This window comes from Bombus pyrosoma, linkage group LG17 (genome assembly GCF_014825855.1).
Source record: "Bombus pyrosoma isolate SC7728 linkage group LG17, ASM1482585v1, whole genome shotgun sequence".
In the NCBI taxonomy this organism is placed as follows: Eukaryota; Metazoa; Arthropoda; class Insecta; order Hymenoptera; family Apidae; genus Bombus; species Bombus pyrosoma.
Window position 1 is genome coordinate 3,791,428 of NC_057786.1, and position 15,665 is coordinate 3,807,092.

The 15,665-nt window shown below is 35.6% G+C and overlaps 2 protein-coding genes across 2 annotated transcripts in view; both read left to right on the forward strand.

The window, feature by feature from the left end:
- LOC122577073 (putative fatty acyl-CoA reductase CG5065) overlaps positions 1–15,665 on the forward strand; it is a 98,212-nt gene that overhangs the window by 53,301 nt on the left and 29,246 nt on the right. The gene's annotated exons all lie outside the window — the stretch shown is intronic.
- LOC122576868 (phospholipase B1, membrane-associated-like) lies at positions 7,829–14,240 on the forward strand. Its single transcript, XM_043747731.1, has 7 exons — positions 7,829–8,189; positions 9,052–9,147; positions 9,546–9,757; positions 9,857–10,033; positions 10,503–10,798; positions 13,543–13,721; positions 13,865–14,240. Exons 1-7 carry the CDS (start codon positions 8,060–8,062, stop codon positions 14,008–14,010), a joined length of 1,236 nt encoding a protein of 411 aa, XP_043603666.1. The 5' UTR covers positions 7,829–8,059; the 3' UTR covers positions 14,011–14,240.

Sequence of the window (15,665 nt, forward strand, 5' to 3'; positions counted from 1 at the left end):
ATTAAATCCGTCGTTTTATTTATGAAGTAGGTTTCGCCATTATTTGTTATTTTTATCGTTGGTATTTGCTGTTGCATTTTATATTCTCGACCGTTTGGCGATGGGCGCTGTCGTTAGTCCTTTGTTTTCCCACTTGTCGCACTTTCACTGAAGCACTGTTTCACACGTCCGTCTGGCACGGCTGCTCGGGCAGCACTCGTGAAACCCAACGTGACGAAAATGCATCTTTCGGTCTTCCATCTTTCACCACGCAAAAAACACTCGATACACTTTCTACTAAGTCGAGAACTGTTCTCTTCTCTTACCAGAGGACAACTAGTGATCACACGATTAACGGTAAAGTGATTTGGTGGTTTGTTTACTTAAGCAGAACGAGATATGGCCCCGAGCGGCGAACGCTAAAAGAACTTTCCGGACGACCTAATACCTACGGATTCCAGATCTTCTTGGCTACTAAGTCACATAATTCTTCCAACATAATTAACTGCAAAGAGCTACATTCTTTTTATACCGTGAGTCATTGAGGCCATTTCTCGAATGCCACGTATGGTGCATCATAAGAACGCACTTCTCCGTTACCATTTCATTTGCTGTTTCACAGGGAAACCAGTTCATTACATCAGTATACTCAACGTCTGTGATTGTGGCTTTTCTCAACACTATGCATATTTGTTAATTCTATTGCATTTACACAACTTTCCAGTTTTTGTTTTGTTTTGTTTCGATAGCTAGAGTTTCATACTAAAGTCTCATAAACCGAATTCACTAAAACGAATAAAGGAAAGAATACATTAGAATACATTGTATATGAACGCTAACAAAATATGTATACAGTACATATTCCAAACAGAAGAGACATTCATTTAAGAAAATATTATACTCGGACAATAGATTGTTCCGGTATTAGATTAATCGGATAATGGGTGCCCCGATAAAAGGCGGAAGGCTCTACTGTATACAGGGTGTTCGATTGCAGACTTTTGAAGCTCAAATAGGATGAAAACCGAGAACAAAAAAATTGTGCTTTGTTTCTTACACGAACGATAGATAAGCAGCAGCTTACCTTGTACAAATCGTAAAGAAGAAGACTTTGACATTCGAAGACGTAAACTATCCTGCACATTTCCTAAGGAAAATCATCGATTATAGATTAAACCTGTTTACTCATTGAAATCTGTAACGGCATATCGGAAATCCAAATGAGATCAGACAGCACTCGGCAACAGTAAATGAAAGTGCATTTCTACCACTCGTTCTGTCGCATGCTAATGTCACGTAGAAGACACAGAAAGTCACAAAATTAATAGATCACCGGTGATCTCCTCGCGTCGTAGTTGGAACGTTGCGCAAGTAAGGTAAAATATTCGGACTTTAGATGCGATAATAAAATCTATTGTGCGAATCCAACAGAGTAACGGTTCAGAGTGTTATAACAAAAAGGTGCTGATTTGGTAGGGTTCTTATAGTAACGTCTGGTCTCTCTGGAGGGGCTATTGTCGGGTGGATATCGGACGTGGCTATTCTGTTACTATCTGGTTATTGTTTCAATGTCTGTGGCATGTAGGATGGTCTGCCTACCCTGTTACCGTTTCTGAGCGTGTGACAATAGCGATGGCAGCACGTATATAGAAGGAAACACCCAAGACCAGACGTTCCATTTCATTCCCCTAGGAATTCCCTTCGTCTAGAGTTGTGGCTCGTGCTATTCGCGATTTATGACGGCTCACGTTACGTTTCGTGTGGAGCACGAGACGTGACACGAGTATTTACTTGGCCCGACCGATTTGGACCAGGAGTTGGCACTTGGTACTGGCGAGCGTGAAGAGTGCAATGCCACAACAGCACCTTGGAGGGCCAAATGTTAATAAAGCTCCTGCGTCCAATACTTATTAAATTACTTTGAAATAGTAAATTGTTGATGAATAAAAATAGTGCAGCTTCCAACATCTACTGTCCTTTCTCGGGTCCTGTACGGAGCTCCAGCGTGGGCAGGGGATCTGATGACAAGTCGTGGCAGTCTGCTCTTGCCAAGGAGGCTACATAGGACGACCGCCATTAGGATCGTAAGGGGATACCGGACAATATCGTATGCGTCGGCGACTGTCCTGGCGGCGTCTTCTCCGTTCGAGTTCCAGGCTCTAGCGCTCCGTCGGGTGTACGAAAACCGGAGGGGCCTGGGCTCAGGCGAGGACTCTCCCATGCCGGGATGGCGGCCCGAGACGTTCAGGTAGAAGCTCGGCGAGAGGTGTGGGAGCAGTGGCGCTCCGACCTACTCCCGAAGTTCAGGTCCGTGGCCACCGGGCCATTAGATCGGTCCTCTCAAATTGGGTGGCTTGGTGGATCCGCGGAGGGCTTCCGCTATCCTTCCGGATGAAGCAGGTGCTCGTAGGACATGGCATATTCGGGGAATACCTGCAGAAAATCGGAAGAGAGGTGACGAACACCTGTTACCACTGCGGAGAGTGCGAGGACACGGCCCAGCACACGCTGGAGTTTTGTCCGGCGTGGGAGGTCCCTGTCGTATTCTGCGACTAGTGATTAACGAAAGTTTAGACCCCTCGTCGGTTGTGAAAGCGAAGCTGAAGGGGCAACAAGTGTTCCTCGTAATCCGCTCCTATTTTAAAGGAGTAATGCTCGTAAAGGAGTCACGCCATTGTAGGCGCCGCGTCAGAGAACGGCCATGAGTCGCCCTAGGTCATAGGGGGCGACACGCCGAGGAGGATCTGGGATCTCGTCAGACTTGCACCACGGCCCAAGAGATAGCGTTGAGAAGGGTGGTCTCTCTCAATGCCAGAACTAACCTAGGAACGACTCTCCCAGAATGGGAGAAGACGCAAGAGTGCTCCGGCAGTAATTCGAAAGAGGTCCCGGGGCATCTCTCTTGAGCGTCAGGTGGACCACCGTAGGGTTTTAGTCGGCAAAGTCCAACCCTACTCCTAGGAAGCGGCGGGGTGTCCATGAGGATTTCCCCACGTATAAAAAAAAGAGATAAAGAGGCTTCCAACATTGACGTGGCCCATCGCGCCTTCTGGAGGATATATCCAGTGGGATGACAGTACATAGTACACTAATGTCGTGGAGATCGTGTTTATCAAATTATGTGTACTCAAATTATAATTTGAATTTTTATTAGTGTTTTGCGGTAGTACTTTCGTTTTGGATCATCATGTGCTAGGAGATTGATTTCTGTATTCAAACACTTTAAGCTTATTCGTACAGTTTTGTAGAAATCAAATCTACTTACTTCATTGCACTTACAAGCTATTATTAAAGAAAATGCATTTTGTAACTACATAAATCGTTTTTATTTGTTTGTGTATTATCATTACTGTCATTATTTAAGCAAATGCAAATAAATAGCCAGTGCCATTAAAAGATAATAAGATACAGTAAATATTCTTGATAAACTGAGTTATTATGTTAACAAAATGTAAAATTGCGTTTTTATATCTGTAGGGATCAGAGACCAAAATAAGCAATTAATTTTCTTGAAAAATTCTGTTCGAACTTATATGTCCGTTTAAAAAAATATCTATTCCTGTGTGGAGTTGTGATGGAAAGAAATGTTATCCGTAGGAACTTCCTTAAAAAGGGTTCACAATGAGTAGATATTTTAGATTTCGTTCAATAAAAGCTTCGTGGAAATACGTTACTTTAGAACGTACATTAAAAAGGGTACCAGGAGGTATATAAAAATACCAAACTATTAAATACTAGTTGTTTGTATGCTTATTGAATGAAAGTTATGAAAATCGTAACATTATTAATTAATTAATAATGTTAGTAATGTCAGTAATTAATTGTTTCATAAGAGGTATTGAGCGGAAAAGATAACGTATCAAGAATAATTTACAAATAACACTATTTTATCATTTATATAAGCTGAAGTAGGTAGCAACTCCATAATACAATATGCATGTGTAGTATAATAACGTGTATAGATAATATATTATTTATGTGCAATTCAGTGACGTTCTTAACTTCAAAATTGTTCACTTCAATCAAAAACATGAATAACCTTTAAACTGTGAACATCCTAGGTATTAAAAATAAATAACATATTTACGATATCCATTTAATTGTAATAATGATTTAATATCGTTGTAGTATCTATTCATTGAATATTTGGTATATGTTACAACAGCTGAGAACTTTTTCAGCATTAATGAAGAAAATATCTGTTGCTGTTACAGAAGGTTTCAAGATTGAGGGACATTTCAAGATTGTAGTATAAAGTCACATTTTATCGAAACAACAATTTTTTTGAAATTTCATGCATTGAAACTTGTAGTCGATTGGGAGCCTATTAGCTTCTGTTCAAAATATCTTTTTGTCAAATTGTGTGTAATGCAATAATATTTTATTAATTATGTATGTAATAATAATAATATATATTAATAATAGAGATATATATTCTTTAGAATGATGAGATCTTTGCATTCATAAATGCATAATTGGATTGCGGGGTTCTTTGTTTTGCTTGTAAAAACTAGCTCCGATTAAATAACAATCAGCTACCGTGAATAATTATGTGTCATTGTGCCTTTGGCTCGTTCACCTGGTAGGTAGCGATGGTTTTTTGCGGCACCGTCATGGCACGATCTCGTCTACGCTCAGGTTACGAAGGTCTAAGCTGCGTCGAGCGCTATTGCATGAATTTGAATCTGAATCGCATCTGAATTGTAAATTTTATTAAGTATAATGTGAATTATATAAAAGTGTCTGTATATACGAGGATACTCTTTTCTGTAGCCGTGATAAGATTAATTAGTCGTGTACACATGACAAATTCTATTAAAGACTGATGAATATTCCTAATTTTTGCATTTGATGAAAACACGGAATTGTAACGGTAAATAAACATATAAATGTATTTTAGACACTTTGTATTAATTTAACTAACCAGTTTAACAAAACATTTAATGAAAGCCTCTAAAAGACATTTAAAATACAATTACGTAAAGTAATTAAATCACAAGCAGTGCAAACTCATGGTATAGGTAGAGAATATTGAGCATATTTAAATGGAAAGTTAAGCGTTGAAATTAGACCTCGTGGATGCTATTTTCGGCAGAAAGCAGAGCTGCAGACTCTTTGTATATTGAATGACTTTTATGTTACATTATTCCTTCCATTAACTTGTTAAACAGACATAAGTTTTTATCTCACCACAAATGGTATGCCAATTTGATCTTTGTATTTAGTATAATACTGTGTCCGTACTTGCTCTATACAGATTTAAAGCCCATAAAAAAGCGCCGTGCATAAGTAAATTTTAGTAATAATTATATTTGTAATATTTAGTATATGCGAATAGTGCTATTGTACGTAAATGATTATCTTTCGTGTAATACCATATCCTGTAGTGACTGATGATAAGAACCTCACTTTGTGTTATCGCTTACACCAAACCCTAGTTCTAGCAGCAAGCCATAAATGGGATTATTATAAGATCATGTATAAAAATTATCAGAATAAATGAGAGGAAGTTTTGTGAGATCATTAGGCCGGTGTGTAACATGCTCTGTAACGTATCGACGCAAACAGAAAGATTTTTGTGGCGTTCTACATGGAAACCAAATACGCGTCTTCGTACGTATACTTATTTCCTAATGAGACTTAAGCGTTAATCAATAACAGGTTAACGGAAGCTCTTATGATTCTTTGCTCCTCTGCTATCTTCGCTCCTTTGCATTATACACTGATAAAAATTTAAGCAAGTAAACTGTTAAGCACTTTTTACACTGTTATATTGATCGTATTATATTAGCGTAATCCGGAGTCGACTAATTGCGAGGAAAAATTATATTTATACGGAAAGGAAACGTGTAAAACTGTACCGGATTAACGATCGCAAACAGAAAGGATATCGAATAAACATTATATTTCTTGAATTTATAGTTTCGTTATCGACTATCAATGATGATACGAATGTTGCCATAAGAGCCACTACAAATGTAAAAGGAAGGAATAATGTCTTTGATCGTTGTATCACCGGCACTTGATATAAATTCAATAACTTCGATGTGACATTACGTTATTCCTGTCAACTATGTTACTGCCTATCGAATTATCCAATTAAATTCGTTTAATACTACAAAACCTGGAGCTATTGCTTCCCCTCTTCGAGCACAAGACTCAATTGAAGAAAGTGAGTGTAAATTCAAGTATTATAATTCGTAATGCATGTTCTGAGTCATGGATAAATAAACATTATGAATTATTAGATATTAATTCAGTGAACATCATTTATTGTTAACTAAGTTATAAATATATATACTATTTTATTACGACAGATTGCTATCATTACATACATATATGTGTCAGATGTTAATGAATATTTTTAGATATTTCAAAGTTACGTACTAAACTAAAGAATTCCATTAGTTTTCATTCTGCAAACATTTTTTTTTATTTATTTATTTGTCCAATTTGGACATTTGATAGAATTTTTTAACTGTTTGATTATCATGTGGGTGGCTACCCTCAGCGGGATACCATCTTTGTGTTTGTTAGGTTATATCTTTTGTGAGGTCTGCGGGTTGTGTTCTGCAAACATGGCTGGATTATCTAAACACAGAAATCTTAGTAAAAGGAAGAACTAGACATCTTATAAAAACAATTTGTTACACATCGTTGGCGCAATTACGCGACTGAAATAGGACTGAAATTTTGAAATTTGAAAATCAGGAGTGCCAACCTTAATAAACTTCAAATAGAATACACTTTCGATTAGCCAAACGTAAAATTATATTTTTCCTATTATAAATGAGTCTAATGTCGACGTTTCCCTGTTAGAAAATAAGTTACGTTAAAAAAAGATCATGTGATTTCATCCTTCTCGGCGAGGCAACCAACGGAGTAAACGTGTGAGTAGTAACCAGTAACGAAATAGAAACTAACATCTTCCGTATTAAATCTGTACTGAGTGTTCCACGAACTCAGTTCATTTAAATATTTTCATGTTTCATTTAAATATTTTAACCCTTTCGCTACGGGTGCCGCTTATAGGCAGCGCCGGCTAGATGACCTGTGGGTGCGGGTGCCGCTTATAGGCGGCGACCACGCGACGATCGGTACCCCATATATCAGGCATACACCAGTGCCATCTGTAGTCAATAATGTATATATAACATATATCCTGTAATTTTGTAAGCCTTTCCATATTAAAGATTTAAATTGTACTTATCATATTGGAGCAAAGATTGTTTTATTATTGTTTTATTCAGCAAAGTTGTTATTTAAGACCTAGAAAAACATTTATACAGCAATCACGCCACTGTACGCATTTGTGGCGCGCGTCTCCATGCAGGGAGAGCACTTAGGCGGACTGGACTGCCGAAGCAAAAGGGTTAAAGGACTAAAAAATGTGGTAATGGGATTTAGAGAAAATGCAAAAGTCAGTTTTGTTTTCTCAAATGAAATCATATGCCTTTTAGGACGTTAATCCATTTCGGCATTCTCTACAAAAAAGTATTAACCTATTTTTATCGGACACTATATTAATTTAGCAGATATTTTAACTTGAATGTATCATATTTAACGCACAAAAGCCAAGGAAAGTAACATCTGTAACATTTTTTATGGGAAAAATGTTTTTTCAGATCTTGTTTTGTTATACAATTTCTATAGTATATTTAAAGTATAATAAGAAATATCGGCAGTATATGCACATTATACAATATGTAAATCATATTGTTCAAGCTTTGCCTATCCGTATTCATTAATTTTCTTGACCTTGTTGACGACGTAAATGCAAATACATAAGCAAGAAAAATAATTCAGATGAGAGTATATGAATCAAAGTATATATTTTGTCTCACATTATGATCATGTATCAGAGCGTTTCAAATCTTTTACGAGTACGAACAGTGTTCCTAACGATCGCTAACTAACAACGGTTAAGACTGGATGCGGTGCTATCAAGGCCCTCGATAATACGCGTAGCAGTCAGCAGTCATCGCAAGAATTTATATCTTTTTGTCTTTATAATTAACAAAAATAAGATATCACTGTGGAAACTTAAAAGTGACCATTTGATTGTGCAAGAAAACTTACGATGAAGAAGCTGTATCTGTGCCTTGTATTAGAATTATGCGTGCTGACCATGTCGCAAAGAACTGCCTTGGATACGTCGATTCTTGGTTACATCTATCGTGGATATCGTAATTGGTTAACGCACTCCTTCGGTACGTCTGTTTTATTTTATTTCGTGTTACGTCTTTATGCAGTAATTTCATTTTCTTTTGGTTAGAGAGATGCTTTTTGGAGGAAAATTGAAATACTGCGAATCTTATTTTTCATAGACTAATGTTTCATTGTGAATATATATATATATATGTTCGCGATAAGATGATAAGTTGATGAAATTTTTTTCGGTAAAAGTAGACATAAACTTGCACAGCAAGGATTATTTTTCTTTTAACATATAAATATTGTAGAGATTATATCTTCAAGTAACATACGCTATGAATTCTGTGGCACCCTCTTCTGGTTCTTGAGATGAGGAATTTTGTGAACAGTACCTATTCCGAAATTCGTAACGAAACTAAACAGCAGTCCTGAAATGTATTAAAAGTGAGAAGCTGTTAGGTAAATGTGAAATCAGAAGATGTTTGTATACCATTTCCATTTGTTCTTAAAACACTGGTCAGTCTTGTTATAAGAGTATAAGAGGCAGCAACCTGATTGTGATTTCAGATGAAAATTGGGTTTTGGTTAGGTTAGTGACGGGGTTCAGGGGGAAGAGTTGATACCTCGCCACTGAACGCGTTTACTTTATAGCATAAATCTTGAAAATATACAGTAGTTCACGATAGTTTTCACATGCTATTAAAACTCTAGACAATTAGAATGCTCTTATTACTATAAGATACAAGTATCAAGATTATACATCTGTATAACTAAAATTTAGAACGCATGCGATAACATTTGTAAAAGTTTTTACATCTTTCGTTGCAATTACTTGATAGGAGTTTTGACATATCACGTTTAACGTTACATCACAGATGAAGTATTTTTGTAAATTGTTTTAAAATGACTATTTTGTAGGCACAGGAAATGAGGATCGAATGTCTCAATTACGGAATAAAAATAAATTTCAAAAGGAAGTTCCAATAGACGTCCGTTTTCCTTGCAACGTTACAGGTAGTTAACCAAATTTATGATTACTATTATCAAATACTTCATGATATTACTTCTAAATATTATATCGTCATATTTATTCTTTAAAATCATTATTCAATTTAAATCGTAGATTTCTTTTATTTCCAATCATTTTTGCAATTTATCCTAAGGACAATGGGTAAACTTCTGTGGCAGGAAATTACAGTGAAGAACGCTGTTCTTCATAATTTGTAGTGGCTACAAGAATGTCAAGTGATTTCGAATTCATTCATAGTCTCGTCCTATTAATATCATTTTTTAAGACAGATAAGGTGTAACATTACAAGCCCCTCACTCCAATGTAGTTTAAGAATAGTAAAATTGATGCTTATCTTTTGAAGATCATATGTATTCTAATGTCTTTACTTTAATTTATTTAGCCGGCAGGTCTTCGAAAGTTCCCGAGTCAGTTCATCGTTTAAAACCAGGAGACATAGATGTCATTGCCGCAATGGGAGATTCTGTGACAATCGGCGCTGGAGCTACTTCGATTTATACGTATGAAGTGAACATCGAAGATAGAGGCATAGTAGGCAGTATCGGAGGTCAGGGAACTTGGCGACAGTACCTGACTCTCCCTAATATTCTTAAAGTTTGTTCATTTCTTATATTTCCATTGTTTACGCATGTAATTTGTGCTATCGCTATAAATGCGAGTACTTCTTTCATAATTGAATTTTCCTATAAACAGGAGTTCAATCCTAAATTAGTAGGTTATTCACTTGGGGACGCTATAAGTACTGATCCAGTTGCGCAGTTAAACGTCGCCGAAAGTGGAGCTATGTCTAAAGATATGACTTTCATGGCGACATATCTAGTCAATAAGATGAAGGATGACCCAAGGATAGATATAAATAAACATTGGAAGGTTCGTATGTTCGTAGGCAAAGTAATTATATACAATACATATTTATTATATGGCAGGTGATCTTTTAATATGCATATAATCATTCAAATTAACAACTTATTAATAGAACATGAATTCGCATAAAATCTAAATTATTCACTTTTACCATTTTGACTCAAATATTAAAATAAAAATTACCCAAGGCCTTTATACGTTCATTAATAAGGAATAAAGATTATAATGAAATTATTGTCATTATAATTCGAGAAGTATTTCTGTGCAATTCTGGTGAACTATTTTCAAGAATTAATTACACTACCTTTTATTCACTAGAAACACACTTGCAATATAATTAAAAATTATAATTACAATTAAAAAAGATTAGATGCAAGTATGAAATTGCACAATTTCTTTTTTTGAAATGAAATTTATAATTTCATTTATTATTTAATCGTTTACGCAATAAAATATATACTTTTATGTTTTACAGTTAATTTCATTGATGGTTGGAAGTAATGATTTTTGCACCAACATGTGTGTAACTTCTCTACGGATTATGTTAAATGATCACAAAACAGATTTAATTAATACTCTTAGAATATTAAGAGACAATTTACCAAGAACTTTCGTTGCTCTTATACCACCACCTCACTTAAAGGAACTGGTTGCTGCACACCAAGGAACAGAAACATTGCCGTGCTATGTATCATCCAGGATAGAATGTTCATGTTTGTTTGCTTTACAATTTAGGGATCAAAGACCGGAATATTATAAAATAATTGAGAGGTTTGTATATATTTCCGAATTTAGGAAACTTTTTAAATATTTTGTGCTTGATGATTAAACACTTACAAGAATTTTGTTATATCATACTTTATGTTTAATCTTAGTAATTATACATAAAAGGGGACATATATACAATTCCCATTTTAATGAAACTTAAGTATGTTGTGAAACTCAACTTTTTTCCCATAGAGGGTAAACTCATTTAGTTTCCGAAATATTTAGAGAAAGCTGCTGCTACTACTATGTTGAATCTGAGTTGTAAGGCAACGTATGCGTTAGCATGGTATGACTACTTATCTACTGTTGTTATGTGTCTATAAACACATCGCTGCGACCTACAAATAATCTCTATAACGGGCGAACTGTTTAATACTTCTTCCGTTTTTTTAAAAATAAAGAAAAATGTGGGCCTTCCTGAATAAAATGATATGTATTGTTATTGTATTAGAGACATTTAAATATGTGTAGATAATGATTAAAGTGAAAAGGACGCTTAGAAGGCGTCTGTTTTTTGCTTAGATTTCCCAACTTATTTCAAAAATTAAAGGTCTACAAGAAAATCTAACACTAACACGCGATAGAACAGACATTTTTGCTACGGAAAGCATCAATAAAGCTAGAAAATTATGTTTTGTTTTCAATGTAAATGCGAAAAAGTTTGACAAAACACGCGGTGACCGCAATGGTAGTCAGTTGTGGCGAGTGTCTCACCTGTCGCTCATTTTAATGCAACCGCAGAACGCGTGAGGCCATTAGCCGTCGTCCCTTATTTTGTCAAACATTTTCGCTTTTCCAGTAGTTCATCCGTTACACAGATCGTTATCAGCAGCTATGATGTGTTTACAGAAACGGCGGATAAGCGATCTCACCACGGAGACGCATACGTTGCCATGGACGTGCATGTATAGATAAGATTCAATGTAGTATTAGCAGCAAATTCTTGCAAATATCTCGGAAACTAAAATCGAGCAATGGTATAATGTTTATAGTATAATGTTGTTCTGGATGATGAGTTTTACATTATAGCTAAATGTCATCAAAATCGGAGGTGCAGCCGCTTTTGTGCCTAATTACCTTAATTTTTATTTTATATTTAAGCGTATTTCATTCTTGTTATATACTGGTGAATAACTTTATTCAAAAGAGTTATTAGAGGACGACATAGATTGATCACCCTTGAATTCAATTCACATTAAGATCTTATTGATAATACGGGCTCAACTTTGGATGAAAAAACACTAATAAATATTTAATATATTTATAAACGTATATTATGAGTGCGTATTCAAACGACGAGTTCGTATTTCTATAATACATATCTAGTGATGTGACCGATACTGTATCAATGCTATCGACCCCGACCTACAAATTTCAATCTGTTATCGATTAATATCAAAGGCAAAGGTATCAGTTATCGATATTGATTCTTTTCTGTATAACAAGTACTGAACTTGAACGCCATAAACGTATCGATAATCGTCTGATACCGCAGGTAGATTTCGATACAGATTCTTAAAGTCAAAATAAGATGAAAATCGAGAACAAAAGAATCACGCTTTCCTTTTTACACGAACGAATGTAGATCCGCAGCTTACCTCGTACAAGTCGTAGAGAAGAAGATTATGGCATTCGAAAACGTAAACCATCCTTGTAAGAAAAATCATAGGTTAGACGTTAAATCTGCTTACTCATTGAAATCCATAACAGCAACTCGAAAATCGTCCCATTAAATTTTCGATTAGAGAGGATTAATATTTCCAATAGTCCGTTGTTACCATAAGTGATTAATACATAAACAATGTTTATACGAATTTGATACGCGCACCGCGATCGTTCCGTTCGGGGGTATGCTAAATGTCGTCGCCATGATGGCTAACGTAAACTCAGCACTTGGGACATTTCGTGAGCATGCGCGGAAGTCAGTGGAACGGTTCCATGGTGGGGTGAGTGAGATACGCGCAGGACGCGCCTAGTGAGAACTCGCGACCCGCGCAAGTTTGCCGATCGTATTTACGTGTAAGAATAAACGACAAGGTCCCTTCACTGATCAACCAGAAGCTTGGTGTTACGCAGGAGCTCTAACATTTCGTTTCTCCTATCACGAAAATAGACCAGACCCTTACTCGAACGACGCGTGAACGCAGAAATTATGTGAACGCAAAGAAGCTATTGACCAATTTCGTGAAAATGTATCGATATGGTGTAAATACTCCTCCTTTCATCCTTCGTTTTCTCCGTAGAGGAATTATCGACAATGCTCCATCAATGTCAAATAGTTTAAATTTACCTCTAGCCTTTACTAAATCAATATGGCGTCTATCCCGATTAGGAATGCGGTTTTTATCCTAATTATCTTGAAAAGATGTTGCAGCTTTCCATTACCATGCCATGTATCGGAAATCGTTAATTTTGACAGTAGATTATTCCACATAATTTCCTACGTGTAACAAAAATTGTACTATAAAAAGCTACGAACTTTTAGTTACTATGATAATCCAAATGATCAGGAAATATAATTACGAAGCCAAAATGTGACATACTTGTACTGAAATATGCGAAATCCTGGTAACTAGCAAAGAAATTTTACTTCTGTCTCAGTACGGCGTGACATTTGGCCCCATAATCAGCTTGTTTTTATTATTTCACATTTATGCGATAGTATTTCCCTAACAAATTTCAAGTACCGTTTGATATCGATTCTAAGATGCATGTGAAGAATATGCCATTTTGTTTCATTTTTTTAGGTGGCAAAAGATTGACGAAGAAGTTGCTAATTATCCAGAATTTCATAAAAATGACTTCACTGTAGAAGTTTTACCGACTCTGGAAGATGCAAAAGTACCTCTTGCCGAGGATGGACTCTCCGATCTCTCATATCTTAATGCTGATTGCTTTCATTGGAGTCAAAAACTACATGCACTATGTGAGTATAACAGATGAAACTATAGTATTTAATACTATAATTATTATCTATATTTATATTATGCTATAAGTATTAATACTTTAATATTATAATTATTTAATGAGTGTTACGTTGATAATCAGAAACGTTTTGTGTTTCCCAAGATGCGAATAATCTGTGGAACAATTTGTTGGAACCAGTTGGGAACAAGAGTAGAGCTCTTACTTCGCTATTTAAAAAATTTCTGTGTCCTACTTCGGAAAGACCGTTTTTGATGACGTATAGAAATTCACAGAACAACGAAACATAAGGATGGTTAGAGAAATTAAAAACAGTTTCTGTAAGTGGAAGATGTATTATAATCTTCGTATTTGCCTATTTAAAAACGACGAAAATTATAATCAGCACATGTTTTAAAATAAGAACCAATGTTGGATCCATAGTAGTATTTAATTTTTACTGCGGTATTTCAGTCATTATCATATTGTTCTTGTAATTTAAGTTCTTTGTGAATGAAAGTAATAAAGAATATTAGTAATACATTGACCAATGAAACATTTCCCTAGTCCTCGTCGGACGTTCAAATTCAACATAAAATTCAGCTTTTTCGAAGATGTTTCGCTTTTCCTATCTTTTCGCTTTAGTTAGCTAGTTGCCTTTTTCTCCGTTTGCTTTTGTTTAAAGTATGTACATATATAGCATATCATTGATATGTTCTGAACGTAAGTCGTGCATGAATCCAGAAATGAAAGAAGTAATGAGATCTCCAATAAAGAAAAAGAATCTACTTTTCATATTCGCATAATCGTCATTTCCACCACAGGGGTCGAATAGTGTAACACTTTTTTTATTATTATTTAATTTGTATTTTACAATTTGTCCAACTGGACATTCGGTAAATTTTTCTAGCTAGTGTAACATAACCGAATGTCATATATTACCGAGATAACGTATGTTTCTTTTAAATTTAAAATTCGAATTGAAATTGAATTGAAAAAAAGTAATCCATATCCAATACGAATAATAAATATTTTCATATTCTTGTAACAAGGTTTGAACTTATGTTGATTGAAATAGCCGTCGTCAACCTCTGTGAGTGTCACACACTCAAAAACAGTAACAGGCAAAACATCCTGCATGCTACAGCCATCGAAACAATAACCAGATAGTAACGGAACCGCCCGCGTCTGATATGAATTCGACGAGAACCCTTTCAGAGGGACCAAACCTTAGTATAAAACCCCTCCCAAATTAGCACTGAGCACCTGTTTTGTTATAACACTCTGAACCGCCACTCTGTTGGATTCGTACAATAAATTTTACTACCACATCTGATGTTCAAATTTTTTACCTTACTTGTAAAATGTTTGAACTAAGACGCTAGGAGATCACCGGTAATCTATTAATTTCGCGATTACTTGTGTCTCCTATGTGACATGAGCTTTGCGTATTCGAACAAAATATTTCTCCACGACTTTTGACTCAATTCACACTTGATAGCCTCTCATTCCTAATTGCAATCATTGCCCTTTAAAAAATATTTCTAGTCCATCTTTTTAAAGTACCTTGTCGACGAATTAACTTGTTATACAGATAGGTTTCCAGCGGTCGCGATGTATTTATAGAAACAGTAGATAAGTGTGCACTATGCCGACGCAAACGTTGCCATGAACGTGCAAGTGTACGCAGAATTCAATATAATATTAAAAGCAGTAATTTATTGCAAACACAGGAAACATTTAATAATTGCAGTGTCATTATCTGCATTCCGAAGGAGACGTCTAGTTCTATGAAGCACAGAGAAACTCGACATCCCGCCGCGATCGAGTAGTGTAACATGCTCCAATGTTAGACATTGATTGTCACAATGTACCTAAATACTAATTCAAAAGCAAAATTCTTTTTTATTTTTGACTTTTTAAAAATCAAACCTTTTACTAACGTATTTGTTTGACGTTTCTGATT